The sequence below is a fragment of the Alosa alosa genome, chromosome 14 (genome assembly GCF_017589495.1).
Source record: "Alosa alosa isolate M-15738 ecotype Scorff River chromosome 14, AALO_Geno_1.1, whole genome shotgun sequence".
NCBI classification, from domain to species: domain Eukaryota; kingdom Metazoa; phylum Chordata; class Actinopteri; order Clupeiformes; family Clupeidae; genus Alosa; species Alosa alosa.
Window position 1 is genome coordinate 29779530 of NC_063202.1, and position 13696 is coordinate 29793225.

The 13696-nt window shown below is 50.9% G+C and overlaps 1 protein-coding gene across 1 annotated transcript in view; it reads right to left on the reverse strand.

Moving 5' to 3' along the window:
* Window positions 1-13696, reverse strand: part of zfhx3b (zinc finger homeobox 3b) — a 260599-nt gene that overhangs the window by 66610 nt on the left and 180293 nt on the right. The window contains 1 exon segment of the mRNA XM_048263350.1: window positions 4810-5047. Within this exon segment, the coding sequence (XP_048119307.1) occupies window positions 4810-5047 (238 nt within the window).

A 13696-nucleotide genomic window follows, 5' to 3' on the forward strand; every position in this document is an offset into this window, starting at 1 on the left:
TTAACATGTCTGTTGTGACATACTACTTCTGAATCAGAATTATAGATCTGCCAGAGATGATCCTCATTCGCTGGCTAACAAATGACCAGCAAATGGAATCTGACAGTTGCAAAGCCCTATTCAGAGCCAGAGCTGCTAGCCCTCCCTTAGGGCTCGCCTCCCATTTAATGTGCAGCTCTTAAAAGAGCTGAATATGTTGGTTAATGTGTGTTAATGTGTGCGGCTGGGATTCGCTACTCCTTCCACACTAATTGTTTGGTAAAGAACTCATGACACACTTACACACATGCCTCCATAAACACACACACACACTGAGTTGAGAGGGGTCATCCTGTATCTGCCTGTACTTTCTGGATTCCGGTTAGAGACTATCTGAACTCACAACACATTATCAAAAGGACTTATAAGGAGGAATGGAACGTATTCAATACAGCACAAGAGGCCCTTCAAACTAACAGGAACAAACCTATTTACCCTCTTCCTTCATATGCAGTCAATGAAATAGTGGAAATAATGCCACCATATAGGCATTCTCTCCTTTTCCTCCTACTCAGTCCAGTTCTTCTCCCTCCACTAGCTCTCTCTCTCTCTCTCTCTCTCTCTCTCTCTCTCTCTCTCTCCCCATCAGTCAGCAGTGTTGTGACATAACCCTGTGCTTGGGGTGCCCTGGCCCCTCTGTTGTTGTTTTGGGGGGAGTTGAGGGCGTTGAGGGGGTCGGCAGGCTCCCTGACAGAGAGGAGGTGGTGGAGGAGGTGGTGGTGTGGGTGGAGGAGGACCCCTGGTTTGTGGCAGCACTGCTGCTGCTGCTGTTGCTGTTGCGTAGCCCCAGCACCTCAGAGCAGTCCAGCTTCAGCTCCGCCACACATGGCCCCCGCCAGCAGCCTGGGGAATTACTGCCTAGCTGACCCAGAAATCCAGGGCCAGCTTTGTTTTAACAAGCGGGGGGGACCTTCCACCACTTTAGCAACTGCGCCTCCACCACAAGAAAGAGCTTGTAGCCTCAGAAGAGCTAGCGGGGAGGAAATTAAATATTACACCAGGAGGGAACACTGCAGCTCCAAGGGGGCTCTTGTGTGTGTGAGTGTGTGTAAGTGTGTGTGTGTGTGTGTGTGTGTGTGGGGGGGGGGGGGGTGCAGGGGTGGGGCGAGGTCATCAGGGGGTGGAACGAGAGGCATTAAGGAGTGAAATGGTACTTTTGGAAAAAGGAGGAGTGTGTGTGTGTGTGTGTGTGTGTCTGTGTGTGTGTGTGTTTCAGTGAGAGGTGGGAGTGAGTTAGGAATTCACAACGTTCGTGCCCGCGCTGATGAAGAGGTATGTTCATTATCAGCGTAATTCGATCAAGATGCTGGTGTGTGTACTGTATGTGTGTAAGTGTATGTGAGGAGGAGAGTGCGTGCATGTGTGTCAGAGTGTGTGTGTGTGTGTGTGTGTGTGTGTGTGTGTGTGTGTAGGTTGGGGGATTGGAAGGCCAGCAAGAAAAAGGCCGACATTCTTTATTACACACTTCATTTCGTTTAACGGACCTTTAAAAATATATATAAAGATGGAAAAAAGAGAGGGAGAGAGGGAGGGAGGAAAAGGAGAGCGAAGAGAGAGGCCCAGAAGAACAGCTTACTCCCACACTTAAAGATGGGGAGGTGGGGGTGGTACTGGAGGGGGGATATGGATGACTTTCAAAAGGCTGTTGGTCTGGGCCCAGTTTTCCCTGGCTGGGCGCGGGCTGGGCTGTGGAGGCATGTGTGTGTGTGTGTGTGTGTGTGTGTGTGTGTGTGTGTGTGTGTGTGTGTGTGTGTATGGCGGGAGCCTGCATCTGTAGCCCAATCAATCAGGCCTTCAGCACCGAGACGCCGGGCTCGCCACTCGGTAAACAGCACGTCACAGGCTATTAGGGGAATGGGCCCTCTCTCTCTCTCTCTTCCTCTCTCTCTCTCTCTCCCTCCCTCTCTCACCCTCTCTAAATATTCACAGGCATGATGTAGTTATGAAGATCAAGGGGCCAGCTACTGGCTGGAGAACTGGAGGTGGCGTTAGAGGTTACAGGAGGCGCTTAATGGCTTTTCTCTAAACTTATGAAAGCACAGCTGAAGCTGACGCTAACGCGAGCGTGCAGGCCTGAGAAACAGAGCAGTAGCACATCCTCTCCTCAGGGCCACAGGTCGATCCACGCTCACCTTGTCCTTCATCAATATCTCACAATCAGCACCTTACGTCTAATGCTTAATCACGCTCATTCCCCCACTAGGACATACAGAAATACAATATTACAACAGAACAGGGCAATTAACTGGATCAGAAGACTCAGATCAACAGAGGGCTACACAATCAGGCCTCATCAGACATTCTTGGATATTCCCGTCACAGAACAAGCACGATATCATGTCCGATAGTTTTTGTTGAGAGAAAAGATGTACTGTAGACCTTTCCATTCCAGTGTGTAAACAATGTTGCTTGTTGACTGGCCTCAGCTTATCTGTGTGTGCTCTAGTTAGGAAGCACTAGATAGGTTGGTGTGTTTATGATTCTCCTTCACCACATAGAGTTTGTGTGTGTATCTTTGTGTGTGTAACAGCGTCCTTCTGCCCCCCCCTCCCCAACACAACAGCTACCCCCTGTCCACCCCCCACATCTCTGTGATTGCAAAGACCCATTACCTAACCTTCAGCCAGCCTCACAAACAAGGGAATCCATTAACGCACATCAAAGGTTAGCGGGGGGAATGCATAAATAAATAAATATAACATCAACCCACAAAAAAAGAGAGAGAAAATCAGACTTGTTTGTGAACTCTAGCATAACCCCCCCTCCAAGCAACACCACATGCAAACACACACACACGCACAGACACGCGCACACACGTACGTACGCACACACACGCGCACACACACACATCCACGCACGCACGCACGCATACATGCACGCACACAAAATCCCCAACCCCCCAGCCTTTTAACCTAAGTGGGCCTTCCTCTCTGCCTTTGCATGTTCGCTTGTCCACTGTACTATAGTCATTAACATATTTGGAGTGCAGCGAGCAGAAAGCTTAATTGTCCCTAATTGCTGGGCTAAATATGTTCTCTAATGATTTGCCTCAGATCTGTGACTGCCTTTTGCGCAATTTCCCGGCCGCTGGCTTCATTATCCCGGCCTCCTTGGAACAAAGCGTCTTCAGAGGCCTGCCTCGTTCCCCCTCCTTTCTTTTCTTTTTTTTACAGAACAACACAGAGAGCTCTGCTGTACGCTGGAGAGGAGAGGAGAGAGGCCAGTGCGTGCTGGCTGGCGCATTTGTCTGCGAGTGTGTGAGTGTGTTTCTGCATATGTATGTGTATGTGTGTGTGTGTGTGTGTGTGGGGGGGGGGGGGGGGGGGGGTGGTGGGAGGCACAATGGAGGCCCTTTGTCAAGGGCGGTAGGAGTCAGAGTGATTAGAAAAGCAAATCTGCGCTGAGACAGAGTGTTAATTGACCGCAGCCGGCTCCTCTTCATCTCCTGCTAACACAGAGGCCGCTCTCTTTCTCTTCCCCTTCCTCTTCCTCTCTCGCTTCGCTCTGCCCTCGCTCAGGCCTAGCCGGCTGTTGCTCTTCTTGTTGTTGTTGCTATTGTTGTTGATGACCAGAGAGCTGCTGTTGCCGTGGCTGTTGTTGTTGTTGTTGATGTTGTCGCACCCCTTTCCTTACCGTGGCCCTAATGGCGCCTGTGAGCGTCTCCTGGCTGGCTGTGTCATCGGCTGCCCAGCTGGGGCCCTGATCTGGGATCAGTGGGCCGTGGAGCATTGCCTCACACTTCACAGGTCTCCGAGATATCAACCCCATGACCGGCTCCTATTAAAAGAGTCTGTATTCATTGAATAACTGGGTGTAATATCATAAAGGGGAACAGAAATGTATCTGTTCGGAGGCTGGGCTTTTTTCTCCCGCTCGATTTGAGACCTGAGCTGAATAAAGAAAGCCTGAATAAGGTGTCAGAGCTCATGGTTAAAATGAGCAGAGGTGACAATGGTGAATTGTCTAAATGAAGGCACTCGCACTCAAAGCTTGGGGCTGATTAATGAAGCGTTTTTGTGTGTGTGTGTGTGTGTGTATGTGCGTGTGGCCTCATTTTACACTGAGTGCTCGTGAAATTTTGTCACGGTTTAAAAACTCCACGGTTTTTCACTAAGACATGCGTGGTGTGGCATGTTTGGCATTCCCAAACAGCAGGAGCACCCATAGGAAATGAAATACATTTTCATCGTCACACTCTTCACCCTGCTTGTGTCAATGTCAGTACATAGACTTGGTGGCGCTCCCAAGTGTTTATCCAGCCCCAGACAGATAAGGCACGGACACACTTAAATCCTGTGCATTAGGGCCCCGCCACATAGCTCTGCTCCACAGCGTGGAGAAGTGATTCTGTTTCACAGCTTTCCCTACCATCAATATTTCACCTCTGGAGAGGCTGCGTCGACAACAAAAGCAACAACTCCACATTTGCTGGCTGTTGCTGACCATACAACATACGTACATGGACATCCACCTGGGCGTAGCCCCCAAGAGGAAACATTACTAATCTGAAATCTCAAATTTCATCAGCCTTACATATTCTTACTTTCCCAGCCTATTCTTTTAATCACGCACAGTAGGAGCTCAAACAGTGTCTGACGCAATCAGAGAGAGAGAGAGAGAGAGAGAGAGAGAGAGAGAGAGAGAGAAAGAAAGAGAGAGAAAGAGAGAGAGAGAAAAAGAGAGAGGACCCAAAGGCAGAGCAGTCACTCCCCACAGCAAGGTGGAGGTGAGTCATGGTTGGTGACCACAGCATGGGCGTCGGGTCCTTACCTGTGTCGGCGGCAGAGGAGGGACACTTCCTGATGGTGAAGATGGCGCTGAGCTCCTCCTCCTCCTCGGGCAGGCCCTTCTGCAGGCGCTGCAGCTTGCGCAGGCTCTCGCTGCGCTGGTGCTTCATGGAGCGCACGTGCTGGATCAGGTTGAGCTTGGCCTTGGTGGAGTAGTTGCACAGCACGCAGTGGTAGTAGCACGCGTCGCCCTCCACTGCGTTCTCGTGCTGCTGCAGGTGCTGTGGACAGAGAGAGAGAGAGAGAGAGAGAGAGAGAAAGAGAGAGAAAGAGAGAGAAAAAGAGAGAGATTTTTTTGTTACTAACAGAGGAAGCCTTCACAATAGCCACTCACTTTCACTCACGCAGTTTGCAAATAGACAAATCAATTACCAATCAGTTCTGTTGTTGTTTAAAGCCCACGTCCGTCCATGGCCGTATGACTGTTTACACTGGTCTGGGAGTGTGTGTGTGTGTGTGTGTGAGCTAATGGGAGAGGAGAGATGACCATAGAGCCCCTTGAGGGTGGAGTGGAGTGTGTGCACCACCCAGAGAACACACACACACACACACACACACACACACACACACACACACGAGTGCACCTGCACAGGCACTGACGGAAAGGAGCATTGATCCCTCTCACTCAAGAGAAGCTGCTCGTCTCTGAAAAGGAAACTCCAAACATCTGCCTGTTTCACGCATGGGATGCTAAATATTGATCACGGGCAAGTCAAATACTACCCTTCACGGTGAGCGAGAGAGAGAGAGAGAGAGAGAGGGGGATGAGGGAGAGGCAGGGCGAAAGGTGGTGGTGACGATGTGTGTGTGTGTGTGTGGGGCGGGGTTGGGGGCTGGCAAGACAGAGGTCCTCATGTCCTGAAAGCCACAAAGGCCAAACCCCAACCACATCCAACACCCAAAATGCCATAACTCCTCCAGCCTCCTCTAGTCACCCCACACCCTCCCACAATCCATGACATCAACCATCAGCTCTCCCACTTATCATGCAGGGTCACATATTTACTGGCCGCTCAGAAAAAAATGAAAGCAAAACGAACAAACAAATAAAAAAATAAATAAATAAAACATGAGTTTCTAATCAGTTATCACTTCCGCCATGTTCTTTTTATGTGATTCTCGAAAGATTCATGGATGCAATCAATGTCAATCATAAGCAGCTTTTTCTTTCTTTTTTACTCAAAACCATCCCTTTCTCCTAATCTTCATGGCCTTCGTCTCTCCTGTGAAATCCCACGTACAGAAGGTAGATGAGATTTGAAACAACAAAAAAACCACTTTGGTCAGATGGGAACTGAATCAGATAATGAATCCAACTGAAATTACTCTCTGCCCATCATTACTTTTTTATTATGATTTACCGATTTCTTTAGCAAAAAAGGAGTATATATATTAAAAATGAAATTTATTTCCTTGTAAGCATTGAATGCATATTCCATGTTGTCTTTTTAAAGCATAAAAAGCTTCTGGAACCTTCGAAAGGCCTTTGTTCACACTCCGACTGAAGGGCAAGCGATGACAATGAGATCCATTATCAATTTGTTTTTCCCAACCCCCTTTTTGTCTGTTTACCTTTGTGCTGCACACAAGGCCTCCATGATTCATATGAATGAGGCCCAACATTGTTAAAATAGCTTTTTTCTCCTTTACACACACACACACACACACACAAACACATGTATTTTTCCCCCTACGAAGAACTCTCTTAATCTCGTGTGAAGGCCACCCCCAAACTCTGACAAAGGTCGGGGAAAACAAATTGATTCATTAACGGGTGCAGAGACGCCTGCCCTGAAGTGGGCTCTCCATCGTCCGAAAATGCAAAGGCAATGGAAACATTAGATTTTTAACCCAATTAAGGTTGCATCAGGTGTTGACAGCGGGTGGGGAGGGAGTAGAAAAATAATATTAGGTTCCCTGAAATGCTCTCGTCCTTTTCTCCTAATATTTAATTTTCTGGTAATATTGGAATATCGCTATAGGCCTTTCAGGGCAATTGTATTCCATTCAGTGCGGTATCATATTTCTCACTTCTACACCTAAACCATACATTAGGACAACGCTTCCAGGAAAAGACTTTCTTTTTTTCTTTTCTTTTTTTTACTTGCCTTTGTGCGCCTTCACAGTGTGGTGTAATGGAGTTATAGGGTGATTTTAGAGGCTCTGTCTCCCTCTCTCTCTTTCACTCCATTTTCTTGTTTGAAGCTGACCATGATGTCACTAAAAAGGTGTTGTGGGACATTTAGCTGGTTTGAGGAGTTGTAACACTTTCCCCTCCTCTTCCTCCTCCTCCTCCTCCTCTCCACACCTGCTTGAGGCCTGAGTGTGCTGATATGGTGGGCAGTGACGGAGCGATGTGCTCATGGCTTTGTTTAACCAAACTCACAGTCTTATTTCCCAGGACACAGCTTGTTCAGACAGAACAGATGTCTCCGAAATGTTCTGCTATAAGTGTATATAGCTCAAGCCTTCAAAATCTACAGTGGAGGGGGCAATGTATATGAGTTTATGAGAAAGAAAGAGAGAGAGAAGAGAAGGAGAGATACAGAGAGAGAAGGAGAGAGGAGAGCAAGACCCCCCCTCCTCCATTCCAACCCAAAACAAAAAGGACGACACCTGACCCAAAACTTCAAAGCAGGTCCCAGGAGGTGAAAAAATGCAGGGCAGTTTTACTGTGGGCCATAAAAAGGGCAGGATTTACACAGGAGTGAACCTGAGATGGGCTGGGCCTCTAGGGGCCATATATCACTGCAAACCTGCCTGGCCTGCCTGCCTGCCCACACGCTCACACGCCAGCCCAGCCCAGCCCAGCCCAGCCCCCCTCACCCCACCCAACTCAGCACTGGATACTGGCTGCCAACACCTTCCAGGTAAGCTTTGACTGGAATGCACCTCGAGAATCAGTGCAGTGGAACCACTGCCCGCCTGTCCCACCTGACGACACGGAGCCAGTAGAAAACAAGCGAGGGGGAAAAAAGTGCTATGCATGACAGAGAGGAAGAGACATCATGCGGGGAATTCTCCTCGACTTCATGGACTCCATTACAGGCTTCCCACGAGAAGGCCAGCTCAAGGATGTGTGGACTGCCTCTCTCTCTCTCTCTCTCTCTCTCTCTCTCTCTCTCTCTCCTGTCTCTGTTTCTGTCTGACAGACGCACACCGGATTGCACTTAGAGGCCGTGCCGTGCACACGTGAGGGACCCTGGAGATCCTATCTGCACCTAATCTCCTCGCTCGGTACGAGGCCCATACGCTCCCACCTCCTCCCCCAGCCCCGCCAACGATGGGAAACAGAGTCAAGCATGAGAAACACAGAGGGGGGTGTGAGAGCACAGAGTGTGTTTAGGTGTGTGAGCGAGAGAGAGCGAGAGAGAGGGAGTGAGTGTGTGTGTGTGTGTGTGTGTGTGTGTGTGTGTGTGTGTGTGCGCTGGTGTCCACCGTGTCTGTTTCTTATGATCCTGAAATGAAGCTCCACGCTGATAAATCACCTCCAACTGGAGTGCAGGAATTCGGCGGCTTAATGAAAAAGTCATGTCTGGGGATCAGGGAGGAGCTCAGCTCAGGCCTCCCCTCCGCCAGGCCTCCCCACCACCACACCAGCCCTGCAACAGCCCGGGAGGTGGGACAGGAAGTGTGTGTGTGTGTGTGTGTGTGTGTGTGTGTGTGTATGTGTTGGTGTCGGGGGGGGGCAAGCCCCAGCATGGCTTACATTTCAGCCCACTTCCATGTAATTGACTGGGAATTTATGGCAGCCGTGCCACACCGATGGACTATGGGTACGTGGAGGCAGCAGCATTGGGGAGATGGATACAATGAGTGTGTGTGTGTGTGTGTGTGTGTGTGTGTGTGTGTGTGTGTGTGTGAGTACACAAAGCTGCATGGCACTACTACGCCCAGAGCACCTCTCTCTTCAGCTGGTGCATGTGGGAGAGAAAGTGGTGCCCAGTGCCTGTGTGAGCAGCTAGAGTGGTGCCCAGTGCCTGTGTGAGCAGCTAGAGTGGGCACCGGCGCTGCCACCTCCTCCGCCCCTCCGCGGCTCAGCGCGCCACCTTTGCTCTCCTCGCTCCAATTATACCCAGGTATCGGTTTCAACACCTACCTGCTCCCCGCGCATAGATCTGCATGATCATCGGCGGTAATGGGATGTAAAAATACACCTTTCACACCGGGCGCCACTTTAGCAGCCGGAGCTCGGGGGAACGTGAAATGGAAGCAGGTGTTACTGAAACTGCAGCCGTGCAACCTGAGTGTGACATTTCCAGCACAAAACTCTGGAAAAATTCGGCCCTCTGAGGAGTAACAACAGACACACCGAAACCTGCAAAACATACACATACACACACACACACACACATGCAAGCATAGCCTACCCCTGATTCTACCCCAATTTCCCCCTATTAAATCTGGCAGTGCTGTTAAATATGAAATGAATGCATTAAAAAGCCATAGTCATCCAGTGGATAAATGGCTATCAATTCACTGCGAGCTGGCAAAATCTGTCTGTGAATGAGCCAGTGAGTGTCTGGATGTGTATCACTTTGTAATTATCCCAGCACTTAGTGGTGAGACTGGGCGCTTTCCACACACTCACTCAAACACACACATTTGCACACATACACACACGCTCCCCATGTGTGAGCCCAGCCACCGGTGATGGAAGAGTGACACACGAGACATAACGTAGCGCCGAACTAACCACAGATTCTTACAACGCAGATTCTCCATTCCTCTTAAACACCCTCACACTCCCATCCAGTTGGTCCAAGCAGACAGCACACCTTGGGTGAAAGCAAGCCTATCCTAAGACACTGTGTTGACCACACTGGCCATGATGGTCTATGAATGCGCGCAGTGATGAAACTCGTCTCAGTGGGCCGTCGCTTGATGAATGTCAAGTAGCACCTCTGCAGTGCTGCTCCACTGATGTCATCTCAGCAATTAGAGCCAGTGAGGTCATTGGGCTGCGTGCTCAAAAGGAGACAAAGGGATCAGCCCGATGGGCTCACACACACACACACACACACACACACACACAGATTTCATATCCCAGTGTGTGTGTAAGAAAGAGAGAGAGAGGGATGGAGGGAGAGCGAGAGACAGGTGCAGTGGTTGTGGAGTGGACCTTAAGCTGTGGTGGGTCATGGGTGTGGGGAGTAAGGCCTCTGAGTATAGCAGGAGTTCCCTATGGGGTAAGCTTTGGAATACATGGACTAAGTCTGCTGGATATAAAAAGGTAGCCTCCCTCTCTCTCCTTCTCTTTCTCTCTCTCTCTTTCTCCTTTTGCTCTCTCTGTCCATCTGACTCCCTTATTCTCCCTCTGCCACTTTACATCAGTCACTCTTCTCTCTCCAGACATTCTTTATCTGTCTGTCTGTCTGGGTGTGTGTCGGGGTGTGTGTTTGTCTGTCTGTCTGCCTCTCTCTCTCTCGCTCCCCACAGCAGCAGCAAGAGGAACAGCAGCAGCAGCAGCAGCCACCACCACAGAAGCTGAGACGCGTGCCAAGTCCAGCGGCTGGTTCAAATTAGCCACTGCGAGCGGCGACATGCCCAGACGCTGTGCTGTGGCTGAGGAGGGAGGGGGGGTTGATTGGAGGAGATGGCAGGGATGAGCATCCACCCAGGCCGCATACCTACCACTTCCTGCATCCCCTCCTCTCTCTCTCTTTCTCTCCATCTCTCTCACTATCCCCCTTTTTCCCCTCCCTTCCTCTCTCCCTCCATCCTTGGCCCTCATCTCCCCTGCCTGCGCACTAAGTCCTCAATTTCCCCTCGCCTGCTTTCTGTGGGCCTGCATGCGTGCCCTCGGCACTGGGGTACAGGAGCTTGCGTGACAATTAATACCCCCCACCTCCACCTCCACCTCCATCTCCACCGGCCCTGGCATTGGGTTCCTCTGGTGCGCGTAGCGCCACTGTGGCTATGATAGACTGTGGCAGCAGATGAGTAATGCGTTTGAGCTACAGCTCGTGTGATTCAGTCAGCCAGCTTCCTGAGAGTTTGTCATGAGGAAGGCCGGGGGCTGGGGTGGGGATGGATGACTGCAGACGTCCATTAACAAACACACACGGGGAGGGAAAGATAGAGAGAGAGAGAGAGAGAGCGAGAGAGAGAGAGACTGGGGATAGGGATGAGGAGAGATGGGTTACAGTGTTGTTGCCCCCTAGACGATCCTCAGGGCCCAGGCCTGCTCAGCTCCTACCTCTGCACCTCTCCTCAGCATTAAATAAAGCAATAATTATTGAGCTTCTCTTGAATAAATAAGGGGCTGGAAAGTAAACAATGGGAACATAATTGTGGAGTGGGGGCAATCAATGCAGGCAGTCATTTGGCCCATGTTGATAATGTATCCAATCATTTGTGTATGTGTGTGTGTCTGTGTGTGTGTGTGTGTGTGTGTGTGTGTGTGTGTGTGTGTGTGTGTGTGTTTGTGTATGAGAAGAGGAAGAGAAAGAAAGGAGGAGGAGAGAGAAAGAGATAGAGAGCGAGAGGGAGATAAAAATGGGCAAAGCAGAGCAAATGTAGTGACAAGTGGTTTAATAATATGTTCTCACACGCACGGCTACAAAACAACAGTTGGGTAATCCCTCCTTCGATAATGTCCCCGCGCTCTAAACAATGGCTCTCCATCAGATGATCAATGCATTCTCCCATGACACACAGGGCTAGTCCCTCGCCTTCTCTCTCTCTCTCTCTTTCCATCTCTCTCTCGTTCCCTCTCTCTTGCTCTCTCGCTCAGTCAGTGGGGGCCGGGGCTGCGTGGTGGGTTAAGGGCGGGCGTGCGGCGGGCTGTGGGCAGATCAATGCCCAGCGCGGTGATAACGAGGCCTGGCTCATGCCCACCGCAGTGCCACGACGCACGAGTCTCGCCAGCGCTCTCTCATTAGCTGCATTTGGATAAGCATGGGCATACATGCATAATGTGCCCCTCTAATCGCTGGCAGATAAACACATTTCTGCCCCCCCCCACTTTAATGAGCCAGGCCCTCGGCTTATACACTGCACAGCAAATGACTCTGAAACGCGCAGGAAATGATGTCAAGCCAGGGATTAGAAAAAGTGGTGGTGGTGGTAGGGGGGGAGAAAAAAAAAATTAATCGCTAGACATCGCCCTCCTCTCCGAGCAGCTAATTAACAGCTTAGCCTCCTGGTGTTTTTATGAATGCAGGGCCTGTAGCGCCAAGCACCGCCGGGGCCGCAGTACCATCCGGCTGCCTGCAGGAGGCGACAGCTGTGCGAGGGCGGCGGCGGTGGAGGAGGAGGAGGAGGAGAAGGAGGGGGCCCCCGCGTCTGGTCTCGACAGCTGTTTCCAACCGTCCGGAGACATCTGCACCGGCGGCGGCGTGCCATCTGGAACTTTAGGAGGGCAACTCCAGGCCTGTTCTCCGCGCCTGGCCTGGCCTGGCCTGGCCTGGCCTCTCCCCGGCCTCGCTCCGCTCTGCTCTGCACCGCTACGCTACGCTAACACCGCTGCCACTCCTGCTCCTTTCCCAGAATCGAGGGCCGCTCGGTTCACACACGACCGCAAACCCTCCAATCTGGACAGAGACGCCGGCGCTGGTGGTAATTATTGGGGAAGGGAAGGGGAGGAGGGGAGGAGGAGGAGGAGGAGGGGGAGGAGAGGAGAGAGAGGAGAGGAAGAATACGTTCCAGTGTTTTGCCTGAGCAGCCAGACAGGAGGCAGACAGGATCAATCCGCCCGGGATTCAGGTGCATTTGTCAGGAGGGGTTTTTAAAGCACTGGCCTCAGGCTGGGGTAGAGAGAGAGGGAGAGACCAAGAGAGAGACAGAGAAAGGGAGGAATCACTGGTCATCCGGAGACATGGCTATTTTACTGGAACCCACTGTAAGCCACAGCCGCAGATGGTGGATGGACAGTGATTAAAAATGCACATTAAGGCAAGCTCATGCTCGGCCAAGAACAGAGTGGAAAGCTAGCTTCACTGAGGTGCTCAGGCCATGGAGTCTCACTGCATTTCCACAGGGGTCAGCGGAGAGCTTCGGTCAGTATGCAAGACTAAGGGTAGACCACACAGAGCTGCTCACAGGATGGAGAGAGAACAGGCAGGCCAGTGGAAAAATCCACACCTGTACTCGGTAGCAATAAAAATCAAACCCATAACCAGCTATTGCTCTAAACACACTACACATCCTCCCTCCCTCCCTCTCTCTCTTTTTCTCTCTCTCTCTCAATGTCTTTTTCTCTCTTTGTGTGTATAGAAGAGTGAAGGGGAGCTAAATTACTCCCAGTGAATAACTGCTTTTGCATTGGCTTTTGCAGTGTCCATGTTTGTGTCAGTAAAGGCAGAGGCCAAAGCAGCCCCACATAAAACCCCTGACACCTCACAGACTGCCATTTGTCACTTGCCACACAGACAATTGCTGCGCTGGCCTTGTGGACCAGCTGACGGCAGGGGCCATAGGGTTCTTGTTAGGCGAATGTATGGATGTGTGGGGGGGTGTTTGTGTGTGTGTGTGTGTGTGTGTGTGTGTGCAGTGGGGGGTTGCTCAGTCAAACGGCACTTGTGAAGATTAATATGCTCGGGCGAAAATTAAATTCAGCACTCCGGCATTACCAAAACGCCATCAGTCTCTGACAGCCAGCATCCCACTCGCTGCCCTCCCACCACCAACACACATCCGCCGCCGAACCCCCCCCCTTTGTGACCGGACAGGTGACAGATGCTCCAGAGCAGTGGTCACTGGACCCCGGCCTACTCCATTTTGGGTCAATCGGGATCAACATGGCACCCTGCCAACCAAACAAATCAGCTCCAATTCCCTGTGCCAAGCCTTCACATGATACTCTGACTGACCAATTCGCTAAGGCCCATCTGAGCCGCTAGTCTTCCAAAGGCTACTATAGTGAGGTA